Below are 26079 nucleotides of genomic sequence, written 5' to 3'. Positions count from 1 at the left end.
TCCACGGCTGCAGAAACCCTCATCCACGCCTTCATCACCTCCCGTCTGGACTACTGCAATAGCCTCCTCTATGGTTCACCCTCAAAAATCACCAATAAACTCCAATACATTCAGAACTCCGCTGCCCATCTACTCACCCATTCCCGGACCCGTGACCACATCACCCCCGTCCTTTACAAGCTTCACTGGCTCCCCATCCCCCAGAGAATCCAGCACAAAATCCTCCTCTTGACATACAAGCCCTCCATAACCTGGCCCCATCCTACCTGGCTGACCTCCTCTCCAGACACACTCCCACCCGCAACCTCCGCTCTGCTGGTACCAACCTCCTGACCCCCTCCATCCGGACCAAATTCAGATCCTGGGGGGACAGGGCCTTCTCCTCTCCATCGCTGCTCCCACCCTCTGGAACTCACTACCTCACACCATCAGAGACTCCTCCTCACTCACCACATTCAAAACATCACTAAAGACCCACCTGTTCAACACTGCATTCAACATTCAACCCACAGCATTTAACCCCTGACTATCTCTTCTCCTTCTCCCTCCTTTTGCTTTAAATATTTCCCTATTGATTCTTGTCTTTTTGCAATTGTTGTTTTCATGTATTGTTATGCATTATGTTTTCCACTCTGTCAAAGCGCCTTTGGGCTTCTGGAAAAGCACTATACAAAATAAATGAATTATTATTATTATAGGAATTTAACAGAGATGATTTTTAAATGTTTTATTATCTATTTCTACCCATCTATTTATACATTTTGTCAATACATTTTGTAATTAACAGATACATGGCAGTTTTAGTAAAGCTTTACATAACATACTCAACATTCATACAAAACATTAGGTGTTCTTCTAATAATGGCGGAGGGGAATGGTGGCAGGGTAGAGAGTGGCAGGTGCTGATGAAGGTGATGGCGAGGGTAAATGTAGTTTACCTGACCCTGCTGCTTGGCTCTGTCACCTCTCTGTTAGTGCAGGCATGTTGAGGATGGCAATGGTTACTGCAGGATATGCCATTCTTGCGGCATGAACACCTTGCTTCTGTCTTACAGGCACTAGTGCACTTGTTGGAACCCATCTGTGGATCGGTCCCATCGGCCGATGGGTCTGACCCATCTGCGGATCCGCAAACGGGTCAGACCCATCGGCCGATGGGACCGATCCACAGATGGGTTCCAACAACGACAATGAGCTGGATTGATAATACCTCAATACAATCTTGATTTAACACAATATTTGTTATAGTATTAATGTATGATTGGAATGGTGTTGTTTGGAATGAAAAGAGATATTGAGTTTAAATGAAGGAGGAAATGACGTGAGGGGTTTTCTACTTTCTAACGGTTACATTCGCGGATTCGCCATATGCAGATTCGCCATTGACCGGGGATAGACCATTCAGACGGGTACGTTTTTCTACAAGTCCTTCACGAGCCTGCTGTCAATACCTGATGTTAGACTGAAGGTGACACAAGAATGTGGAATATATTGGTTCATTTCCGATTCTCCGTTTTTTTTTCCCCCCAAGTCATTCACGAACCGGCTGTCCATGTCTGACGTTCGACTGAAGGTGGCACAGGTATGTGGAATTTATTGGTTCTATGGTTTAGCATTCACCGTTTCTGCATTGCCTGTTTGCTTTTGGCGTCTCACCCGTGCGTAGCTACGCTTGCGTGCATAGCACGAGAACCTCATTAGTGTATATATACTTTTTTTTTTGCATACAGAATCGAGGCTCGTGAAAGAGCTAACATTTATCACACAAACAAATCAAACAGACAAGCAAACAAAGTATATAAAAAGGAGAGCGGTAGACAAGATGGGGAGAGAAGGGGAAGCACATAAACACAACATTTGAGAGCAGGGGCATCGGGAATGTGTGGGAGGGAGAGGGCTTAGTGGGAGGCGGCGTGGGAAGGGGGGGGGTGGGAGAAGTATAAACTCAAGGACTTCCAGGAAGAAGTTGGTATTTCAAAACAGTGGATTTGTGGTGAAATTAGCGGGGGTAGAAAAGATCATGTTTTTTTTTTTTTGTTTTTTTTGTTTTTTTTTTGTATACAGAGTCGAGGCTCGTGAAAGAGCTAACATTTATCAAACAAACAAATCAAACAAACAAGCAAACAAAGTATATAAAAAAGGGGAGCGGTCGACAAGATGGGGAGAGAAGGGGAGGAAGCACACAAACACAACATTTGAGAGCAAGGACATCGGGATATGTTTTTGGAGGCAGAGGGCCTGGGGGGAGCCAGGATAGGTATAAAAGGCAAGGACACCAAGGACTTCCAGGAAAGAAGTCAAAAGTCACCTCAAAAAAGTGGATTTGGGGTGAAATTAGCCGGGTAGAAAAGATCAAGGTTTTGGATTGGGGAAGATAAGAGATGGTGGTGAACAGCCGTTTTAAAGACCTGGAGGGAGGAGTGGGATTGAAGAGAGTGGGGGAGTTTGTTCCAGAGGCGGGAGAAAAGAGGAATGAAGGAGTGAAGGTGACCAGAGAGCCTTGATTTTGGCAGTTTAACCATAAGAGGGTTGCAGGCAGATCTTGTGTGACCTGCAGGAATATTTGGGGGACAGAGCCCAGACTGAGCTGGGGGAGCAAGGCCGGAGAGGAGTCGGTAGAAGACGGAAAGACCACCAACCTGCCTGCGGTGATTAAGTGAAAGGCCCTCGGAGATAGCGTCACCGCGGGAGATTCCAATGATTCTGAACGCTTTGGTTTCAACAGCGTGAAGACGAGCTAGGTGTGAGGCAGGAGCACCAGCCCAGAGGGGAGAGCAGTACTTGAGTGACAAAGCTTGGGTGACAGAACTTCTTGGAGAGGATTATTCAGAAAGTAGTTGGGAGGGTTGTCCAGTCGGTCTTTTCGGAGAGACATCGTAAGAGTGTGAGATTTGTCAGGATTGAAAGACATGTTCCACTTGTTTGCCCAGTCTGTGATTTTGTCCAGGTCTGCAGAGAGTGAGGAGGCTGCAGACTGCCGATCTGAGGGATGAGGAATGGAGCGGCAGAGAGTGGAGTCATCAGCAAAGAGATAGAGAGGATTTTCAAGAGAGTCAGAGAGATCATTGATGAAGACCAGAAAAAGCACAGGGCCCAGAACACTGCCTTGGGGAACTCCAGCCTGAACAGGAAGAGGAGATGAGAGAAACCCATTCAGGGCCACACGTTGACTACGACTAGAGAGGAAGTCCGCCAGCCATGCGTGGAGATTTCCATGGATACCAAAGGAGGAGAGTTTGGTGAGCAGAGCGGGGTGCCAGACCGTATCGAAGGCACGTGATATGTCGAGGGAGACAGCTCTAATTTCCTGTTTGGCATTGAGGACCTCCATCCATTGTTGAGACAGCAGAAGCAGCATGTCCAGAGTAGAGTGACCTGGTCTGAAACCAAATTGATGATCAGAGATCAAGCCATTGGAGAAGAGGAAAGATTTCATCTCCGAAGCAATGATGGAATCCATGACTTTGCTGATAATTGGGAGAAGGCTGATTGGTCTGTAGTTGCTAGGATCTGTTTTTCCCCTTTTTTGTGCAAAGCGGTGATGTTGGCTGATTTCCAAGCAGATGGCAGTTGACCTTGAGCAAAAGAGAGGGTGAAGAGAACAGAGAGAGGGAGTGAAAGAGCGGAAGAACAGGATTTTAGGACCCGTGGGCTGATGCCGTCAGGTCCAGTTGCAGAATCAGAGTCGAGGGTTGACAGAAACTTTTCCACCTTGTCAGGAGGAAAGGACACGGAGTCCAGGAGCAGCTGGGTACGACTGGGTATGGTGGGTACAGAGAGGGATGGGTTTGGGACACAAGATTTAGAGGCAAACACAGAGTTGAGGCATTCAGCTTTTTCACGTGCGGAGTCAGCTGTGTAGCCGTTTGAGGTAAGGGAGTGGATGGAGGGGAACAAACACCAGAAACAGATTTGACCAGACGCCACCAGGATTTGGAAGAGGGAGACAGATAAGAGAGTTCGGTCTTGAGAACGGAGAGATATTGTTTCCTGGCTCTCCTGAGGGTGGACGCACACTAGTTTCGGGCTTGTGAAAGGAAATGAGATTTCCTTCCGTTGGATTTGCTTTCCAGGAGACGAAGGCAAGTTGTTTCTGGGCAACAACCTCACCACAAGATTCCGTGTACCATGGACGGGAGGAAGGGTATGACAACTGAAGACGAGATGGGATAAATCTGTGCATGAGAGAGAGCAATTTACTTTGGAAGAATTCCCAGGATGAGTTGATGTCATAGGTGGTAGAGATGGGAGACCAGTCCAGATGATTGATGGCTGTTTGAAGACCGTGCCAGTTGGCCTGAGTGAAATGCCAGACTCGTCGACGCTGAGCAGGCTCCCTGAGAATGGTCAGAGAGATGCCCACTTTAACAAGGACATGATCAGATGATCCGATTGGAGCAGAAGAAGAGCAGCAGACATTTTCAGGGAAGTTAGTCATAACCAAGTCCAAAAGAGAAGATGCTCCGTTGACTGAGATCCGGGTCGGGAAATTGACAGATTGTGTCAGTCCCAGTGAGTCGCAGAAGTCCTTTGCTGAGGAGCCATGGCTGGTGAGAGAGGTACCCACACCCAGCCAACTGGCATGGTGACAATTGAAATCACCACATATGAGGAAGAGAGAGTTGGGATGAGTAGATAGAAGTTTGTCCATATTATCAGACAGCGAGATGTAGATGGAGTCATCACTGTTTGGTGGACGGTACAACACACATATGAACAAGAGGTGGGAGCGAAGGGGAAGCCGTAGCCAGAGGTATTCCTGGGGGTGAGGTGGAGAGAGTGCAGTGCAGGGTGAGTGAGGAAGAGAGTTTTTAATAAAGATAGCAACCCCACCTCCAGGACGAGGCTCAGGTCTATCATACCGGAGGAGGGAGTAACCCGGGAGAGATACTAAGGAATCAGAGACATCATGAAGGAGGAAAGTTTCTGTTAAGCAGATCACGTCTGGTTTGACAGAAGCAACCTGTATGGAGAGATCAGTTTGGTTTGAACGAAGGCCCCGGTTGTTTGAGGTCCATACCGTTAATGAAGAGGAAGGGGGAGCATCGGATACAGAACAGGGGGGAGGAGGGGTAGGGTAAGATGTGGAAGAGGAGGAAGAGGTAAGGAGAGCTGTTGAAGGTGTGTCAGAGATTTCAGAATAGCTCGGAGAAAGGGAAGGATGGGGCGGACAAAAGGTTTGATGGTGATTGGGTGAGGCACAATGAGGTGTTATTTGAGGAGGGGGAAGAGCGAGGCAGAAGGTTGGGGGAGATGGAGGTGAGAGTTGGAAGGGGGAAGAAGCGGGGAGGACGCTTTGAGGAGGGGAAGTGAGAGGGGGGAAATTGAGAAGAAATGAGGGTGGGGAGATTTGAAGGGGAGGGGCGAGGGGGGAGTTTGGGAGGGAAGGGACAAGGGGAGGGATTTGAAAGGGATGGGATATGGGGGAGATTTGGAGGGGAGGGGTGAGGGAGGAGTCTTGGAGGGGAGGGGTGAGGGGGTAGTTTAGGAGGGAGGGGGCAAGGGGGGAGATTTGAAAGGGATGGATGATGGGGAGGATTAGGAGGGGAGGGGAAAGGGGGAAGATTTGAATGGGATGGGTGATGGGGAAGATTTGGAGGGGAGGGGTGATGGGGAAGATTTGGAGGGGAGGGGTTATGGGGAAGATTTGGAGGGGAGGGGTGAGATTGGATTTTAGAAAGTGTACGATTAATGGGAAACGAACATTTATTGCAAAATGAGTTTCTTGTGACCTTCGAGTCAAAAATACGTTTCAGGACGCTGGATGGAGGATGGAGTGCAGGAGAGTTTAGGGAATGTAGAAAAAAGGCACTATAGGAGATGGAATTTTTTTTTGGGATGAATAGATTTGGTGAGCAAGTCGAAAGCAGCCTTTTAAAGAAGAAGAAGAAAAAGGTGTTATAATATACGACGGAATACAGAACTTGAGGGGAAAGTGTAAACATTGTAAGGTTAATAACAGTGAAAACTATCTGGGGAAATGGGGGAGAAACACGTGGTCGAAGAACGAACGAACGAATAAGAACGAATAAACGAATGAGAACAAAGAATAAGAACAGAGAAGGAAATGTTTTTTTTTTTTTTTTCTTGTTTTTTTTTAGTTGAGATTTACACAAGGAAGTAGGCTATGGGGTGAAAAGACTGGGAAAACAGAGAACGAAAGTTATTGGAGCACAAACGACGGACCGCTGAGAGAAAAACAAAGCCTCAAGGTTGTACACTGTACAAGGCCTCAAGACACGACACGAATTAACACGATTTTCAATACAGGTATGAAAGATTTGCACCGAAAATCTTCCTCGGGACACGATATACGTACACACAACATAAAATAAACAGTTATAACGAAAATACAAATGGGAACAATTACTTAACTTCGATTTCGATGGAGAGCGTGGAGAGCTGCGAATACACGAAACCTCGCCAGCAAGACCGGAAGCGGAAGTCGGATGGGGGAAGAGAAGAAATGGTGGTGAACAGCTGTTTTAAAGACCTGGAGGGAGGAGTGAGATTGAAGAGAGCGAGGGAGTTTGTTCCAGAGGCGGGAGAAAAGAGGAATGAAGGAGTGAAGGTGAGCATAGAGTCTTGATTTTGGCAGTTTAACCATAAGAGGGTTACAGGCAGATCTTGTGCGACCTGTAGGAATATTTGGGGGACACAGCCCAGAGAGAGCTGGAGGAGCAAGGCCGGAGAGGAGTCGGTAGAAGACAGAAAGACCACCAACCTGCTTGCGGTGAGTAAGTGAAAGGCCCTCGGAGGTAGCTTCATCGCGAGAGATTTCAATGATTCTGAACGCTTTGGTTTCAACAGCGTGAAGACGAGCTAGGTGTGAGGCAGGAGCACCAGCCCAGAGGGGAGAGCAGTATTCCATTGAGCTGCGGATGAAAGCCTTGTATGTGGTGAGGAGCTCAGGTGTGCCAAGGAAGGACTTCGCACGACGGAGGATGCCCAGTCGGCGACTGGCTTTGGAGGCCAGATTTGAAATGTGGTTTTCCCAGGAAAGATCATGGCAGATAGTGAGACCCAAAAGCTTGAGTGACAGAACTTCTTGGAGAGGATTATTCAGAAAGTGGACAGGAGGGTTGTCCAGTCGGTCTTTTCGGAGAGACATCGTAAGAGTGTGAGATTTGTCAGGATTGAAAGACATGTTCCACTTGTTTGCCCAGTCTGTGATTTTGTCCAGGTCTGCAGAGAGTGAGGAAGCTGCAGACTGCCGATTGGAGGGATGAGGAATGGAGCGGCAGAGAGTGGAGTCATCAGCAAAGAGATAGAGAGGATTTTCAAGAGAGTCGGAGAGGTCATGTCATTGATGAAGACCAGAAAAAGCACAGGGCCCAGAACACTGCCTTGGAGAATTCCAGCCTGAACAGGAAGACGAGATGAGAGAAACCCATTCATGGCCACACGTTGACTACGACTAGAGAGGAAGTCCGCCAGCCATGCATGGAGATTTCCATGGATACCAAAGGAGGAGAGTTTGGTGAGCAGAGCGGGGTGCCAGACCGTATCGAAGGCACGTGATATGTCAAGGGAGACAGCTCTAATTTCCTGTTTGGCATTGAGGACCTCCATCCATTGTTGAGACAGCAGAAGCAGCATGTCCAGAGTAGAGTGACCTGGTCTGAAACCAAATTGATGATCAGAGATCAAGCCATTGGAGAAGGGGAAAGATTTCATATCTGAAGCAATGATGGATTCCATGACTTTGCTGATAATTGGGAGAAGGCTGATTGGTCTGTAGTTGCTAGGATCTGTTTTTGCACCTTTTTTGTGCAAAGCGGTGATGTTGGCAGATTTCCAAGCAGATAGCAGATGACCTTGAGCAAAAGAGAGGGTGAAGAGAACAGAGAGAGGGAGTGAAAGAGCAGAAGAACAGGATTTTAGGACCCGTGGGCTGATGCCGTCAGGTCCAGTTGCAGAATCAGAGTCGAGGGTTGACAGAAAATTTTCCACCTTGTCAGGAGGAAAGGACACAGAGTCCAGACACAGGACACAGATATAATTATAATGGAGCAAACGTGTATGGTTATGTATGTATATTTTGACCAAAATGGCTTCGTCAAATACATATAAAACTGAAAAACTCAGTCTGTGAAATGAAGCTGGAAGGCAGTGAAGCAGTGAAGCCATGTTACTATATAACTATTAATTACGTACTGTGGGAATGTCGGTTGCATCCTGTCTATTAATTACGAACTGTTGGAATATACCTTTCGACCTGCTAATCATTTTTTTCCCCTGGAGGAAAAAGAATGCGAAGTGAAGAATTTTCCTTTCCTGGTGGCTGCTGAGATCCCTTAGACATTTGAAGACTCTTTAAGTCCTCTGATATCCTTTAGACCACCAAGACCCTTAAAGATCTGAAAGACTCAAAAGACCCAAAATATCCCTAAGACCTTTAAAGACCCAGAGGACCCAAAATAGCCCAAAGACCCAAAATATTCTGGAGACTCAAAATACCCAAAAAACCGAGAAGACCCAAAATACCCTTAAATATCCCAATAACCTTTAAAGACCCAGAGGACACAAAATAACCCAAAGACACAAAATATTCCGAAGACTCAAAAGACCCAAAGCATCCTTGGTTTCTTTGAAAACTGCAATGTTTCAATGAAACCTTTCAACCCAAGCCCTCTCCCTCCCACGGATCTTCCATTGTCCCTGTTCTCTGCTGTTGTACTTGTGTGCTTCCCTCTCTCCCCATCTTGTCTCCCACTCCCTTTATTGTAGGCCTATGCTTTATTTGTGTGTCCGTTTGTCCTTTTTTGTGATTGATGTTGGCTCTTTTACGAGCCTCGATGTTGTATACAAAAAAACAAAAAAAAAACACGTTCCAACTAACCCCACCTTCCTATCTTTTTCATACGTATAATCTTTGAACTCCCCACGTACAAACCAGCACAGATGTGGAGTACGCATAAGGCTCAGTACACTTACAATGTCTTTGCAAACCACCATCCACACAGCATCAGTGATAGGACCATATCTTGATGCTGTGCTTCACCGCTGACGGATATCTGGTAGCTGGTAACTGTTGCTGCGTTTGAGCCTGGGGAGTAACTGCTGAAATCTATCTGTCCGGGATCTTCCCGACATCTTTGTTCCTTTCATACTTATTTCTACTTTTTCACATTTCTCTTTATTCATTCTAATTCTTGTTTTTTATTTATTTGTCTCTTTCTTTATCGATATGTCTAAGAAGAAGTGAATTTTTGCAGAATGTTTTCTGTGAAGCTCACTCGGCTGTGTCTGGATGGTTTTGAGGGTAGAGGAGTCGTGTCTGAAACTCGAATCCTATCCAGGTTCCTCCTCATGACTCCATATTTGCTCTTTACTCATTCTGTTTCCTTCTGATGACTCCAATGCAGTATTTGGTTTTGTGTTTGATTACATCACATGAAGATTGATTTTATTTGGGTCCTAGCTACACTAAGTTCTGAGGAGTGGCTGAAGGAGACGACTTTATACATGAGTAAGGAGGCAACTATGAGGATATATGATAGAGATGTTTAACATAATGAAGGGTATAGACTATAGACAAAATAAGTGCAGAAGTGCGTTTTGTAGCAGAACAGACAGTGATAGGACCAGGTGTCAGCCTGAGAATAGAGAGGAGAGTTCAGACCATAGTAAGGCAGGGATCTTTCACTCAGAGAGTAGTTGATGCATGGAATGGTCTCTTTCGAAAGCTATTGGCAGCAAAAACAGTAGATACGTTTAAATTGGAATTAGATCTACAGTGGCCTGCAAAAGTTTCACCCCCCTACCCCCCTCCAAAGTTTTCACATTTTAATGCCACCTGAGCTTATTTGATGATGCTTCCAAATCAAACTTAAGATATAGAGCCATCACAAACTAATCCAAAGTGATAAAGCCAAAAATTGCAGATAAAATGTGAATAAGTTAGATTAACAGAGAAAATCAGATGATTCTGGTACATAAGTATTCAAACACTCTGCCTAATTAACTCTAAATCACTTCAGGAGCAATGTATTTGTTAGCAAAGTTACAAAATAAGTGTAATAGGTTTCACCTGCATGTAATCAGTGGTTTACCTTAAAAATTCAGCTCCCCCACTTATCTAAGCAGTTTTAAGGTGAAACTCACTTGGTCAACCAACCAAGTGAAGACGAGCCAAGACCAAGGACCAAGGAGACCACGGACCAAGGAGACCAAGGACCAAGGAGTTATAAACATGAAGACCAAGGTAATTTTGCGTTCCAAAGAAGTCCGACATAACGTGGTGGAGAAGCACCGTTCACGAGAGGGTTCTAAGAATATTTCAAAGTCACTCGTTATCCCTTTGAGTACGGTGAAATCCATTGTTAAGGAGTGGAAGACGTATCAGACTCTACCCAGATCAGGTCGCCCATCCAAACTCAGCAGCAGCAGGACAAGCAGAAAACTGGTTTCGGATGTCACTGTAAATCCAACAATGACTTTGATAGATCTGCATGGTTCTACGTCCGAGGTGGGGGTCAGTGTTCATCAATCAACATTACCCGTTCCCTTCACAAAGCCGGCCTCCATGGACAGGTGCAAGAAAAAAGTCATTAGCGAAAAAGACACATCTAAAACCTCATACGGAGTTTGCGTAAAAGCATCTTAATGATACTACAGGCATGTGGAGAAACGTTTTGTGGGCAGATGAGACAAAATTGAACTTTTTGGTCTAAATTCAAAGTGTTAAATCTGGTGCAAGCCTAACACCACACATCACCCAGTCAACACCATCCCTACTGTCAAGAACTATGGTGGCAGCATCATGTTATAGGGCTGCTTCTCATCAGCAGTGAGTGGTAAGCTTGGCAGGATAGAAGGGACAATGTATGGTGCCAAGAAACAGGAAAAAAATTTATGAAAACCTGCTTGTCAGCCATGAATCTGAAAACTAGGTAGGAGATTATTCATATTTCAGTACGACACCTCGAGTGACCTTAAAGGATTTGTGGCGGACAAAATCTCATTAAAAAAGGGACAGTGATCCAAAGAACAGAGCTAAATCCACACCGGAGTGGCTGAATAAGAACAAAATAAATGTTCTTGAGTGGGCCCAGTCAAAGTCCTCACTTGAACCCAATTGAACATTTATGGCGAGACTTGAAGATTGCAGTCCATCGACGATCCCCATCAAACTTGGCACAACTAGAGCAATTTTCACATGAAGATTGGGCAAAGATTTCACCATCTCACTGTGCAAAGCTGGTACAGACCTACCCAAATCGACTCGGAGCAGTCATTGCCGCAAAAGGTGCTTCCACCAAGTACTGACCTAAGGGGCTGACATATAACCTCCTTCAATTATAACTGTTCAGTTTGATCTCTTCAGTTATGAATAAAAAAAGTTAATTTGGAAAAATTGTTTGTACATAATTTGTAATGAATGTAAATGTGCCATTATTGGTAGGGGTGAATATGTTTGCAGGCCACTGTAGGTTCCTACTGTAGATGCATTGCAGGTAAAAGGGTACAGGGATATATATTGACAGGACTTTTTTTTTCTTTTCTTTTTTTATATGCAAGGCCCAAGTAATGGAGCTGCCACTCACACATACATTGACATATTGATGAGACAAACACTTAACACAGCCAATGAGCTTGGGGGAAGTACCATCACCTCTCGGGATACAATGGGTACCAGCAATGTCACAACAATGGCACCATTTCCCTCACCACACTCAGGTTTGAACCACCGACCTCCCAGATTCGGAGTGGATGCTCTAACCATGACACCAACAAAACCCCCAAACAATTTTTTTTATTTTATTAAATTTTAACACCCTGGTGATCTCCCTAAACCTGTCACACTTTACTCATCCCCACTCCTCCCTTGGTCTCCCTCCCAATTAAATTAGGTTTTCAGCTTGATGGATTTATTTAATCTGGGGTTGGTGTCGTCTCGGCATTATGGGCTAAATGGTCTCCTACTGCATCAAAATTCCTTGCTATTGTTTGAAGTTGCGTTATAATCAGTTCAAAGGCCACCAACTCTGCCAAGGAACAAAACATTATTACAAGCTCTTCGTCCACAACAAAGGATCAGCAGTCAAACACTCTTGGCTGTCTTCATTGACGTCGTCCACCTGTCCCAGTACCCAAGCGTCATGGTGCCCACTTGCATCCTGACGATCTCTACAAGAGTTACGTTGAACGTTCTCTTCCACATCATTTCCCACACCATGGGAATGGGATTCTGCACGGTGAATTGATACAAATCTTTCAGGATTACTGGAGCTGCATCGGTGTGCCAACCCTGTGGAGTTTGGGATCGACACGGGACAACCTGCAAATAAAATATCACAGATTTTCGGTAGTGATGTCAGGATCGTGGATTATTTTATGCAGTGATGACTTAGCTATGGCTAAGTAAAACGATAAATGAAATGGGGATTTGTGGAAACCTATTGGTGCTCACTTCGTACCAGAATGATGCCGAGATACTCGCTTGTGGTTGGAAGAGTTGCTTGGGAGAGTCATTTGTCTATGGATGGTCTGGAACACATTAAAGCCGCAGTGATGTCACTGAAACGGTGGACAACATCAGCTTGTTTCGAAGATACATTTATCTGTTGCCAGACCTGAACGGGACGTCTCAGATACCGTCGCCGACGCAGAAGTAACTCTGCAACTTGTTTCTCAAGGTCATCATGAGGGAGGCTGTGGCGGCTGTAAGATGGAAGCTGTGAGGAGAGAACGAAACAAAAACAATATGCAATGTCTGGTAAATTAGGTAGAACTTTCCAAGTGACTTTCTAAGTCAAGCACAAACTAGCAGATCAAACCAAATACAAGCAGCATTATGGACATTAAGAAGAGCATTATGTACATTAAGAGGAGCATTATGTACATTAAGAGGGGCATTATGTACATCAAAAGGGGCATTATGTACATTAAGAGAGGCATTATGTACATTAAGAGGGGCATTATGTACATTAAGAGGGGCATTCTTCACATTAAGAGGGGCATTATGTACCTTAAGAGGGGCATTATGTACATTAAGAGGGGCATTATGTACATTAAGATGGGCATTATGTACATCAAGAGGGGCATTATGTACATCAAGAGGGGCATTATGCACATCAAGAGGGGCATTATGCACATCAAGAGGGGCATTATGCACATCAAGAGGGGCATTATGTACATTAAGAGGAGCATTATGTACATTAAGAGGGGCATTATGTACATTAAGTGGGGCATTATGTACATCAAGAGGGGCATTACGTACATCAAGAGGGGCATTACGTACATCAGGAGGGGCATTACGTACATCAGGAGGGGCATTACGTACATCAGGAGGGGCATTACGTACATCAAGAGGGGCATTACGTACATCAAGAGGGGCATTACATACATCAAGAGGGGCATTACGTACATCAAGAGGGGAATTACGTACATCAAGAGGGGCATTACGAACATCAAGAGAGGCATTATGTACATTAAGAGAGGCATTACATACATCAAGAGGGGCATTACGTACATCAAGAGGGGAATTACGTACATCAAGAGGGGCATTACGAACATCAAGAGAGGCATTATGTACATTAAGAGAGGCATTATGCACATCAAGAGGGGCATTATGTACATTAAGAGAGGCATTATGTACATTAAGAGGGGCATTATGTACATTAAGAGGGGCATTATGTACATTAAGAGGGGCATTTTGTACATTAAGAGGGGCATTTTGTACATTAAGAGGGGCATTATGTACATTAAGAGGGGCATTTTGTACATTAAGAGGGGCATTTTGTACATTAAGAGGGGCATTATGTACATTAAGAGAGGCATTATGCACATCAAGAGGGGCATTATGTACATTAAGAGGGGCATTATGTACATCAAGAGGAGCGTTATGTACATGCAGAGGGCCATTATGTACATCAAGAGGGGCATTATGCACATCAAGAGGGGCATTATGCACATCAAGAGGGGCATTATGTACATTGAGGGGCATTATGTACATAAAGAGGGGCATTACGTACATCAAGAGGGGCATTATGTACATCAAGAGGGGCATTATGTACATTAAGAGGGGCATTATGTACATTAAGAGGGGCATTATGTACATCAAGAGGGGCATTATGTACATCAAGAGGGGCATTATGTACATCAAGAGGGGCATTATGTACATCAAGAGGGGCATTATGTACATCAAGGGGGGCATTATGTACATCAAGAGGGGCATTATGTACATCAAGAGGGGCATTATGTATATCAAGAGGGGCATTGTATACATCAAGAGGGGCATTATGTATATCAAGAGGGGCATTAATTATGTCAAAGTAAGAATATATAATGAATGTGAGCGTCGAATAAAAGTTTCATTAGACCACATCTTGAAGTGCATTTATTTCTGGTCTGAAAAGAACGCATGTGAGGGTTATTCAAAACGTTTGTTTAAAAACAGCACATTATGGGCTGAGTGGATAGCCGAGAGGTTTACGCACTTACCTCAAACCAGTTGTGTCTGGGTTTGAATCTCGACTCATCTACAAATGGCCATCCTCGTGAAGCCAGGGAGATGCACCAATGTGTGCACAAATTGGCAAAATTATGGTAACAAAATTACAAATTCATGTTCTAACCAACAGGGGGCACTACGTCAGCAGCACAGTGGTTCTAATCGCCTCCTCCCTCCACCCTTCAGCAAATGATGAACATGAATTGACAACTCTCTTACTCTACAAATGTGATACCTGCACTTGTGCACAACTTGCACCACAATGCTCTGTTTTCATAATACTAGGGCGTGCCCGTACGTGGGTGCAAAAAAACATGCGTGCAAACAACAACAAAAAAAAACTTTGAAACCACGTGGCAGTAACGACCACAGAACCCCCCCCCCCCCTCTATTTACATGAAATGGTTTGGTCCATTCGCAAAGCCAAAGCGAACGGCTTGCGAGTACGGTAGAACCCCCCCCCCCCCCTCTATTTACATGAAATGGTTTGGTCCATTCGCAAAGCCAAAGCGAACGGTTGGTAAATAAATCGCCATAGCTCGGTAACTACTTCTCCGATTAATATGAAACCTTGAAAAGGCACATCCTCAGGTCCCCAGCAATATGCCTGGCAAGTTTCAAGTATATCGGACCCGTGGTTGTCGAGAAACAGCGGTCACAGACAAACACACAGACAAACACACAGACAAACACACAGACAGAGATTACTGGAATTATAGATAGATAAACACATATCCGTATTTAAACTTTGTATAAAATAATATGCTATTGTAATTTTTATTTTAAAACGATTGTCTTACTTATTTTTGGCATTTCTTGGATAGGATATTACAAGTGTTTCTTGTGACGAACATTTTGAACCCTCCACACAGCTGCATTACAGAGAGGATTTTTTTTTGTATACTTCGGCTGGTTAAAAAAAAATCCTGTTTGTCATCGCCGCCCGCCCCATAAAAGTCGTCCGGCCCTAAAAAAATCTTTTATTTTTTCTTTTTTTTGTATACTTAGGCTGGTTAAAAAAAAAATCCTGTTTGTCATCGCCGCCCGCCCCATAAAAGTCGTCCGCCCCTAAAAAAATCTTTTATTTTTTCTTTTTTTTGTATACTTAGGCTGGTTAAAAAAAAAATCCTGTTTGTCATCGCCGCCCGCCCCATAAAGTCGTACGCCCCTAAAAAAATCTTTTATTTTTTCTTTTTTTTGTATACTTAGGCTGGTTAAAAAAAAAATCCTGTTTGTCATCGCCGCCCGCCCCATAAAGTCGTCCGCCCCTAAAAAAATCTTTTATTTTTTCTTTTTTTTGTATACTTAGGCTGGTTAAAAAAAAAATCCTGTTTGTCATCGCCGCCCGCCCCATAAAAGTCGTCCGCCCCTAAAAAAATCTTCTTCTTTTTTTTTTCTCGCAAAGTCAGTAAAATCCGTTCCCGCTCAGTGGAACAGGTTCGAATTTTGTATGTGCTCGCGTACTGTCTGAGCCAAGTTACATGTGCGTGACAGTTTGACAGAAAATGCCGTTCGCTGTTTGCCAAATTCGGCGAACGTCCAGTGTTCTAAAGGCCTGGGTTGGTGTCAAAGTGCCAGAAAATATCACTCCAGACGAACTATTATGAGCTCGTGTCGGACACGCTTGATCGTAAGAAATATAACCGTTTTAATGTACGTTGTTGTTGTTGTTGTTGAATATTTTTTGTTTTGAATTGTAGATATGTATATAATTGTTGATATGAATAATTCAATATTTTGTTGTTGTTTTGAATAACCTGTTGTTGTTGTTTGAACCTTGATGTTTGTGGCATGGCTGATAGGTAAACAGTATAGTAAAGCGCGGCGTTACGCGCGCTGCTTGTGAGCAAGGAGGAAGCGGACAAGCGGTAACATGTAAACGTCTTTATTGTAAGACTACACTGTAACACTGAACTCCTCCGGGCTGGTCGCCCGGTGTATATCATGAGGCCACGCCTACCCCTCGGGCGTGGCCACCGCCCACTTGGTGCGTGGAATGATGTCACCACGCCAGTGGGCTTTTGTGTCCGCCACACGCGCCCCCCCAGAATTCCCGCGCACCTGGAGGGCCAGTTTGTGGGGCAGTCGAATGACCCGGCCGAAGCGCCCCCTGGCGATCGGCGGCGTCCGGGGTGCAGGGATACCAGGTGGGATGCCCCTGGCTGCCCCTGGGATGGGTGCAGGACCGGGGGGCGCCGTGGCGGCGGGGCTGGGCGGTGCCGGGGGTCTGCCCGCAGGAGGGCGGCCCCGACGTGGGGGTCGGGCCACTGGCGGTGGATGGTCCACATCGAGGTGGGCCGGCTTGAGGCGGTCTACCGAAACGCGGTCAGGAGTACCGCCGATGTCCAGGGTGAAGTGCTTCGCCCCGGTCTCCAGCACGCGGAAAGGCCCGTCGTACGGGGGCCGCAGTGGTGTCCGATGGGCATCGTGGCGGACGAAGACGTACTCCGCCGTGCGAAGCTCCGGGGCGACGTGCGTCGGTGGGTGCCCGTGGCATGCCGTTGGCACCGGGGCGAACCTCTGGGCGGTCTCTTGCAGAGCGGAGCGCTGCTGTGCCGCGGACCATGGTGCCGTGGAGTCGGGGAGGAACTCGCCCGGCACCCGCAGCGGTTGCCCGAAGACCAACTCCGCCGCGGATGCGCGCAGGTCCTCCTTGGGCGCCGTCCGGAGGCCCAGCAGGACCCAGGGGAGCCTGTCGACCCAGCCGCCGTCGCGGAGGGTGGCCCGGAGCGCGGCCTTCAATGAGCGGTGAAATCGCTCACACAGGCCGTTAGCCTGGGGGTGGTAGGCCGTGGTTCGGTGCAGCCGGACCCCGAGCCCCTGCGCAACCGCCCCCCAGAGCTCCGAGGTGAACTGGGGGCCGCGGTCGGATGAGATGTCTGAGGGGGCGCCGAACCGGGCGACCCAGGTGGCGATGAAAGCCTGCGCGACATCGGCCGCCGTTGTCGACGCCAAGGGCACGGCCTCCGGCCACCGGGTGGTGCGGTCCACCATGGTGAGGACGTGGGTGAAACCCCGCGAGGGGGGCAGAGGTCCCACCAGGTCCACGTGGACGTGGTCAAACCGGCGTTCCGGCACCGTGAACGGGGCCAACGGGGCCTGGGTGTGCCGGTGCACCTTGGCGCGCTGGCACGCGAGGCATGTCCTGGCCCAGCCGCGGACGGCCTTCCGGAGGCCATGCCAGACGAACTTGTCGGCGATCAGCCTTTGGGAGGCCCTCGCGCCCGGGTGGGACAGGCCGTGGATGGCGTCAAACACCTGGCGCTGCCAGCCCGCGGGCACAATGGGGCGAGGACGCCCGAGGGAGACGTCGCACAAGAGGGCCGCGCCCGCGCCGTCGAACGGCACCTCGGTGACGCGGAGGCCCGTGACGGCGGTCCGCAAGGCCTGGACGTCGGGGTCAGCGGCCTGGTCCGCTGCCATCCGGGCATAGTCGATGCCGAGGTGGACTGCGTGGGCGACGGCCCGGGAAAGGCAATCCGCAACCGGGTTGTCCTTCCCCGCGACGTGCTGGATGTCCGTCGTGTACTCGGACACGGCCGAGAGGTGACGCTGCTGCCGGGCCGACCACGGCTCGGTGACCTTGCCCATCGCGAAGATCAGCGGCTTGTGGTCGACGAAGGCAGTGAACGCCCGGCCCTCGAGCAGATGGCGGAAGTGCCTGACCGCCAAGTGAAGTCCGAGCAACTCACGGTCGAAGGTACTGTAACGGCGTTCGGGCGGGCGAAGCTGCCGGCTAAAGAACGCCAGCGGTTGCCAAGCTCCACGCACCCATTGCTCGTGCACCGCGCCCACCGCGTAGTCCGAGGCATCGGTGGTGAGGGCGATCGGTGCATCGGGCGCCGGGTGCGCGAGCATGGTGGCGTTAGCCAAAGCGAGCTTCGCGCCCGTGAACGCCGTGTCCATCTGCTCGGTCCAGGTAACGTCGCCTTTGCCCGGCTTACCTCGGAGAGCTTCGTGCAGGGGGCGCAGGAGCTGGGCGATACGGGGCAGGAACCGATGGTAAAAGTTCACCATGCCCAGGAACTCCTGCAGCCCTCTGATCGTGCGGGGGCGCGGAAACCCCTTCACCGCCTCCACCTTGGCCGGCAGGGGGACGGCTCCGTGCCTGGTGACACGGTGCCCCAGAAAATCGATTGTGGCGGCGCCGAACCGGCACTTTGCGGGGTTCACAATCAGGCCATGCTGGCCCAGGCGTTCGAAGAGCGTGCGGAGGTGGCGTAGGTGCTCTTCGCGGGACGCGCTGGCGACGAGGATATCGTCCAGGTAGACGTAGACAAAATCCAAGTCGCGCAGGACGCTGTCCATCAGTCGCTGGAACGCCTGAGCCGCATTCTTCAGACCGAAGGGCATGCGCAGGAACTCGAAGAGTCCGAATGGCGTGATGACCGCCGTCTTCGGGACGTCCTCCGGCCTGACGGGGACCTGATGGTAGCCGCGTATGAGGTCCACCTTCGAGAAGAAGGACCTGCCCGCCAAACGGGCGGAAAAGTCCTGAATGTGGGGGACGGGGTAGCGGTCGGGAGTCGTGGCGTCATTGAGACGGCGATAGTCCCCGCACGGTCGCCATCCCCCGCCGGGCTTCGGCACGATGTGCAGCGGCGACGCCCAAGCGCTCTCTGAGCGCCGAACGATGCCGAGTCGCTCCAGGGTAGCGAACTCCGCTTTTGCCACCGCCAGCTTCGTCGGCTCGAGGCGGCGTGCCCGGGCGTAGACCGGTGGCCCGACGGTGGGGATGTGATGGGCCACCCCGTGCTTGACGGCCCCCGCCGAGAAGGTGGGCCGCGTGAGGGCCGGGAAGCCGGCGAGGAGGCGGGTGAATGCGTCCGCTGCCGGAAGCGTACAGACCAACGTGGCCGGAACCGAATCGTTCGGCAAGCCGCTTGGCAAGCCGCTCGTTGAGCTTGGCAACGCACATGCGAGCGAGCTGAACGTCTCGGCCTGGACAAGCCGTCTGCGCTTGACGTCGACCAGGAGCCCATTAGCGCACAGGAAGTCCGCGCCAAGCAGTGCCATGGGCACGTCGGCGGTGACGAACGTCCATCGGAAAACCTGCCCTCCAAACCGCAGAGAGAGGCAGCGTTTTCCGTACGTACGGATGGGCGTCCCGTTCGCGGCAAGCAGCGCGGGGCCCCCACCCGCGGCGTGCTTGTCTGACGTGCCGGCGGGAATGACACTCACCTGTGCTCCCGTGTCGCACAGGTAACGGCGCCCGGAGAAGGTGTCCGTTATGAACAGCAGGCTGCTCGAACGGCCGGCGCTCATCGCCACAATTGAGCGCCGGCCCGGGCGTTTCCCGACCCGTTGAAGGAGCACGGCGGATGACACCGCCGAGCTTCGTGGCCGAACTTGGCGTGGAACCAGCACCAGGTGGTGGAGCTGGAGGAGCGCGGCTGGCTCCGCCAGGCCGGTGGAGTCGACGGGTTTCCCCGCGGTGGCGGTTTTCGCCGCGGCGGTGGGCGGGGCGTGGCGGCGTTCACGAGGTGCGTATCAGCATGCTGCTGAACCACAGCGTGCTGTAGAAGATGATGCTGTGGAACATCAGCGTGCTGTAGAAGATGATGCTGTGGAACATCAGCGTGCTGTAGAAGATGATGCTGTGGAACATCAGCGTGCTGTAGAAGATGATGCTGTGGAACATCAGCGTCGAAGGCCGTGACGGCCACGCCAACGCTCGCCCGCGTGTCCGAAGCGGCGAAGTACTTGTCCGCCTCGGCCGCCAATGCTCGGGGTTCCGTTAGCCCGGTCCCGGCCAACGCGAGGCGAACCTGCGCTGGAAGTTGGCGACGGAAAAGCGCCCGGAATAGCGAACCGGGGGCTTCGTCGCCCAACAGTGACAGCATATGGTCCATTCGGACCGACGGGCGCGTCTCACCGAGCTCGGGGAGATCCAGGAGGCGGTCGGCCCGTGCGTCGTCCGTGAGGCTGAACGTGGCTAGGAGTAGCCGCTTGAGTGCCTCGTACTTGTGGCCGTCCGATGGGTGGCGAAGGACGGACACAACTCGAGCGGCCGTGCCGGGCCCGAGGGAGGCGACGACGTGGCAGTAGCGCGTGTCATCGCCGGTGAGGTGCCGAAGCTGAAATTGGGCTTCGGCCTGGACGAACCAGACTTCGGCCTGAGCCTCCCAAAATTCCGGAAGTTTGACGAAGGCGGCCATGGCGATGGCGTCGCGTGTGGAAGGATCGCTCCGGCAGATCCAACGTCGAGGGTCACCAGTAAAGCGCGGCGTTACGCGCGCTGCTTGTGAGCAAGGAGGAAGCGGACAAGCGGTAACATGTAAACGTCTTTATTGTAAGACTACACTGTAACACTGAACTCCTCCGGGCTGGTCGCCCGGTGTATATCATGAGGCCACGCCTACCCCTCGGGCGTGGCCACCGCCCACTTGGTGCGTGGAATGATGTCACCACGCCAGTGGGCTTTTGTGTCCGCCACAATAGCAGACAATATACAAGTATATTTTATAGTGATTTTTCTTTTTCAGGTGTACCAATTGAGGACACCAATGGAGTGGTAAACATCTCAGTGGGAGATAAAAAGACTCTGACCCATGTTGCAGCTGGAGATTCAACATTGGCAGATGTCATCAATACCCTTGGAAATTTCATTGAGTTCGTTATTACTGTCCTGGATCAGCCAAACCAACAGAAGACCAATGAACATAATGATTTCGATATGTATGAATGCTATGGCAACAGCTGCTGATAGATACATGTTTGGCAACCGGACATTATTCTTAAAAGCCGAAGTTTTGGTCTACCATTGTTATATGTATCAGCAAATATTAAAAGTAAACAGAACTCAATGTGACATAGGTTTCTTTATTTTCTTTATTTGAATCGTATCAATGCGTACATACGAAGGTTTACTAGTTTAGAATTCATAACATGATTCATCATGTATGTCCGATCAAGTATATTTAAGAAAAAAAACACATTGTGCGTTCAATAATCCATTAAAATTTCACTCTGAAAAAAAAGAAAAAAATATAAAAACCGTCCCTCCCTCCCCACTTTTTTGAAAAAAAGTGAGGATAAACAGGAAAAAAAATTTAACCAGCCTTAGTCTCGGCTCGTATGAGAGGTAACACATAGCACATATAATAAAGTGAGCGGGAGACAAGAGATGGAGAGAGAGGGAAGCACCACACCAGTAACAGTATGGAACAGGGACATTGGGAGATTTGTGGGAGAGAGAGGGCTAGGACAGGATACACAGGATAAACAAGATTGACACAACAGGAACTTTCAGGAAAAAAAACAGGGAATTTGAAAGAGGTGGATTTGGGGTGGATTAGCAGTGGTAGAAAAGATCAAGGTTTTCGATGGGTGGAAGATAAGAGATAGTGGTGAAGAGCAGTTTTGAAGATCTGGAGGGAGGAGTGGGATTGAGGATAGTGTGGGAGTTTGTTCCAGAGGTGGGAGAAAAGAGGATTTAAAGAGTGAAGGTGAGCAGAGCGTCTCAATTTTGGCAGTTTCACCAGAAAAGGGTTTCTGGCAGATCTCGTGCATCCTGCAGGAATATTATGGGGAGAGAGCACAGCCAAAGCTTGGGGAGCAAGGCCGGAGAGGAGTCGGTAGAAGACAGAAAGACCACCAACCTGCCTGCGGTGAGCTCGTGAAAGGCCCTCAGAATCAGCTTCATCGCGGGAGATTCCAATGATTCTGAAAGCTTTGGATTCAACAGCGTGAAGCCGAGCCAGGTGTGAGGCAGGAGCACCAGCCCAGAGGGGAGAGCAGGACACCATCAAGCTGCGGATGAAAGTATTGCAAGTCGTGAGTAGCTCAGAGGTGCCAAAGAAGGACTTCACATGACGGAGGATGCCAAGTCGGTGAGTGGCTTTGGAGGCCAGCTTGGAAATGTGGTTTTCCCAGGAAAGATCATGGCAGACAGTGAGACCCAAAATCTTGAGTAACAGAACTTCTTCGAGAAGATTGTTGAAAAAGTAGATGGGAGGGTTGTCTGGAGGTTCTTTTCGGAGAGAAAAAGTGAGAGTGTGAGATTTGTCAGGATTGAAAGACATGTTCCACTTGTTTGACCAGTCTGTGATTTTGTCCAGGTCTGCAGAGAGTGAGGAGGCTGCAGACTGCCGATCTGAGGGATGAGGAATTGAGCGGCAGAGAGTGGAGTCATCAGCAAATAGATAGAGAGGATTTTCCAGAGAGTCGGAGAGATCATGAATGAAGACGAGAAAAAGCACAGGGCCCAGAACACTGCCTTGAGGAATTCCAGCCTGAACAGAAGAGGACATGAGATAATTCCATTTAGAGCTACGCGTTGACTACGACAGGAGTGGAAGTCCATGAGCCATGAGTGGAGATTTCCATGGATACCATAAGAGGAGAGTTTGGACAGCAGGGTGTCAAGGGAGACGGCTCTGATTACCTGTTTGGCGTTGATGACCTCCATCCATTGTTGAGACAGCAGAAGCAGAAGCAGCATGTCCAGAGTAGAGTGACCTGGTCTGAAACCAAATTGATGATCAGAGATCAAGCCATTGGAGAAGAGGAAGGATTTGATATCTGAAGCAATGATGGATTCCATGACATTGTTGATAATTGGGAGCAGGCTGATTGGTCTGTAGTTGCAAGGATCTGTTTTTGCACTTTTTTGTGTAAAGCGGTAGTGTTAGCTGATTTCCAAGATGCTGGCAGATGACCTTGAGCAAAAGAGAGGAACAGAAGAAAAGAACAGAGAGATGGATTTTAGGACCCGTGGGCCTAAAAACAGAAACAGAAAAAACAGAAAGAAAAGAACAGAGAGAGGGTGAAGAGAACAGAGAGAGGGAGTGAAAGAGCGGAAGACCAAGATTTTAGGACCAGTGGGCTGATGCCGTCTGGTCCAGTTGTAGAATCAGATTCGAGGGTTCACAGAAACTTTTCCACCTTGTCAGGAGAGAAGGACACAGAGTCCAGGAGCAGTTGGGTTCGACTGGGAAAGGTGGGAACAGAGAGAGATGGGTTTGGGACACAAGATTTTGAAGCAAACACAGAGGTGCCTTAATTTGCAACTGCCTTCATTGTTCATTCGCCTTGTTCATTGCCTTCCCAGCGTTGTTTATCCATGCTCTATCCTTTTAAATGCTGAGCGCCAAGCAAGGAAGCAGCACATACCATTTTTGAAATGAAGTCTTTCATCTGACTCGTATGTATGTCATTTGCTATGACAATACATGTGCACATACATACATACATCCACACATACATACATACATACATACATACATACATACATGCACACATACTACATACTCGTACATATATCCATACATCCACACATACATACATACACTGTTGGCCATAAAGATGGAATATATTTTTTTCAACAAATTTTCATCGCATCATTATTTCAATCTAAATTACCATTGGCATTTATGGTGCACATAACCACTTTTCTTTATTATTCTGTCTCTGACGCACATTTGACAGTGATTTTTATTAATTATCAGTCCTAATCGGTTGGTGTCTTGAGCGTAAAACGACAATGACGACAATAGACAGTAAATTAAGGATCATGACACATTTCTTTTTAATCTCTGTCAGTTTTCCAGATAACATTTTTTGGGGTGATTTCATGGATCAATTTGCATCACAGTGGAGTCCTTGTTGTTACTCAGTCACTAATAGCGGGTATGTCCACCCCTGGCACGAATCGGGGCGTGCAGACGTCGTGGCATGCTGTCCACTAGCTTGTTGACCACTAGCTTGTTGACCACTAGCTTGTTGACCACTAGCTTGTTGACCACTAGCTTGTTGACGATGTCAACAGGCATAGCATCCCATTCTTCCCTCAGAGCGTCGGCCAACTCCTGCAAAGTTTGAGGAATAACATCTCTGTCGTTGATGGCTCGGCCTAGGGCATCCCATGCATGCTCTATGGGGTTCATATCCGGCGAGCAAGCTGGCCATGGCAACTGCTCCACGCCCTCTGCCTCAAGGAATTCCCTTACTGCAGCGGCCCTGTGCGGTCTAGCGTTGTCATCCTGCAGTCGGAAATTGTGTCCATACACTCGTCTTGCATGTGTAAGGCAGTGGTACTCCAAGATATCCCGGTACACGACGGCGTTGACGTTTCCGTCCGGAACCACCAGTGGCGCTTTCCCTCCATAATGGATGCCGGCCCATATCATCACTGAGCCGCCACCACCTTGAGTCGTCTCGTGGATGCAGTCATCACGAAGGTTCTCCCCGGGTAATCGACGAACTCGTTGTCTCCCATCTGTACGGTCAAGGATGTAGCGGCTCTCGTCCGTGAAGACAACATGTCGCCAGTGTCCAGGATGAAGCCTTCTGTGCTCCCTAGCCCAGCGAAGACGAGCAACTCTGTGGCGAACAGCCAGGCGTGGACATTTAGTCAACCGTCGTGCTCGGTAACCATGTTGGAGCAATCTCCGATTAACGGTTGACCGGGAAACGTGGATCCCATGATGTCTCCTCCACAAGCGACGAAGACGACTCGTCGGCATTTTCCGGTTTCTGTGGCAGAGATTCAACAGTTGGCGATCATCTCGTCTCGTGGTTAATCTTGGACGTCCTGGAGGTTTCCACGGCCGCACATTCCCCGCCTCATGTTGACGTTTCAGGATCTTACAGACTGTACTCTGTGATATCCCGACGACATCTGCGATATCACTCGGTTTGTAGCCCTCCTGCCGCAGTGCTACCACTCTCTCGCGTATTGCTGGTTCCGTTGGACCAGGCATAGCCCAGGGAACGTCTCTACCGATTTGTCTTGCAAACGGTACAAGGAACTCTAAAAAAAAACAGCCTCGTTTAACACAGTGTTGAATCAGGGAAAGGGACAGAATATCACATGCATGGGCTTTTATAGTCCCTAACAAAAAAATTTATTACGTAATACACATTTTTTCAATGTTATCATATCACCTGCGTAATGCGGAAACGTTATGTAATCACTCAATTACCCTTTTGTTTACACGTAGACTGTCAAATACCAAAGAAACTGTGGAATCACGGCAAAAATATTTTATTCAATCTTTATGGCCAACAGTGTATATATATATCTATCTATAATTCCAGTAATCTCTGTGTGTATGTGTGTGTGTCTGTGTGTGTGTGTTTGTCTGCGACCGCTGTTTCTCGACAACTACCGGTCCGATATACTTGAAACTTGCCAGGTATATTGCTGGGGACCCGAGGATGTGCCTTTTCAAGGTTTGAAATTAATCGGACAAGTGGTTCCCAAGGTATGGTCACCGTACTCGCAAGCCGTTCGCTTTGGCTTTGCGAATGGACCAAACCATTTCATGTAAATAGAGGGGGGGGGGGGTTCTGTGGTCGTTCGCTTTGGCTTTGCGAATGGACCAAACCATTTCATGTAAATAGAGGGGGGGGGGGGTTCTGTGGTCGTTACTGCATGTAAACGCATGTTTTTTTGCACGCACGTACGGGCAAGCACGTACGGGCAAGCACGTACGTGCGGGCACGCCCTAGTATATATAACTTCAGCTTTTTTCCTGACATAACCAATGCCTAATACATACTCCAGACAGTTTGATCAAAACAAAGAAGAGAGTGGAGGGGAAGGACAACAACTTTTTTTCTTTTGATCTTCCTCTTTGTGTGTTGTTGTATATTATTCACAATTCAGCATCGAAAAA

The 26079-nt window shown here is 48.6% G+C and overlaps 2 protein-coding genes and 1 long non-coding RNA gene across 5 annotated transcripts in view; 1 reads left to right on the top strand and 2 right to left on the bottom strand.

Moving 5' to 3' along the window:
• The window catches only part of LOC137439281 (sorting nexin-9), a 55885-nt gene extending 54763 nt beyond the window's left edge, over positions 1–1122 (bottom strand). The window contains exon 1 of the mRNA XM_068135011.2: positions 939–1122. Coding sequence (XP_067991112.2) covers positions 939–1081 — 143 coding nt within the window. The 5' untranslated portion in view covers positions 1082–1122. The remainder of the gene's footprint in view (positions 1–938) is intronic.
• A 265-nt stretch (positions 1123–1387) lies between these two features.
• On the top strand, positions 1388–21274 carry LOC137439959 (uncharacterized). The gene is made up of 3 exons (XR_010987027.2): positions 1388–1409; positions 1532–1582; positions 20944–21274. It is a non-coding gene; the product is annotated as an uncharacterized LOC137439959 (long non-coding RNA).
• Positions 11510–26079, bottom strand: part of LOC137439958 (sodium/hydrogen exchanger 2-like) — a 141954-nt gene continuing 127384 nt past the window's right edge. For all 3 annotated transcript variants that reach the window (XM_078768383.1, XM_078768384.1, XM_078768385.1), the window contains 3 exons: positions 12579–12680; positions 12423–12492; positions 11510–12283 (listed from right to left, as the gene is read on the bottom strand). In XM_078768383.1, coding sequence (XP_078624509.1) covers positions 12012–12283; positions 12423–12492; positions 12579–12680 — 444 coding nt within the window. In that variant the 3' untranslated portion in view covers positions 11510–12011. The remainder of the gene's footprint in view (positions 12284–12422; positions 12493–12578; positions 12681–26079) is intronic.

Source organism: Myxine glutinosa, chromosome 14, assembly GCF_964187855.1.
Source record: "Myxine glutinosa chromosome 14, kmMyxGlut1.1, whole genome shotgun sequence".
Lineage (NCBI taxonomy): Eukaryota > Metazoa > Chordata > Myxini > Myxiniformes > Myxinidae > Myxine > Myxine glutinosa.
This window is presented reverse-complemented; position numbering and strand designations above follow the sequence as displayed.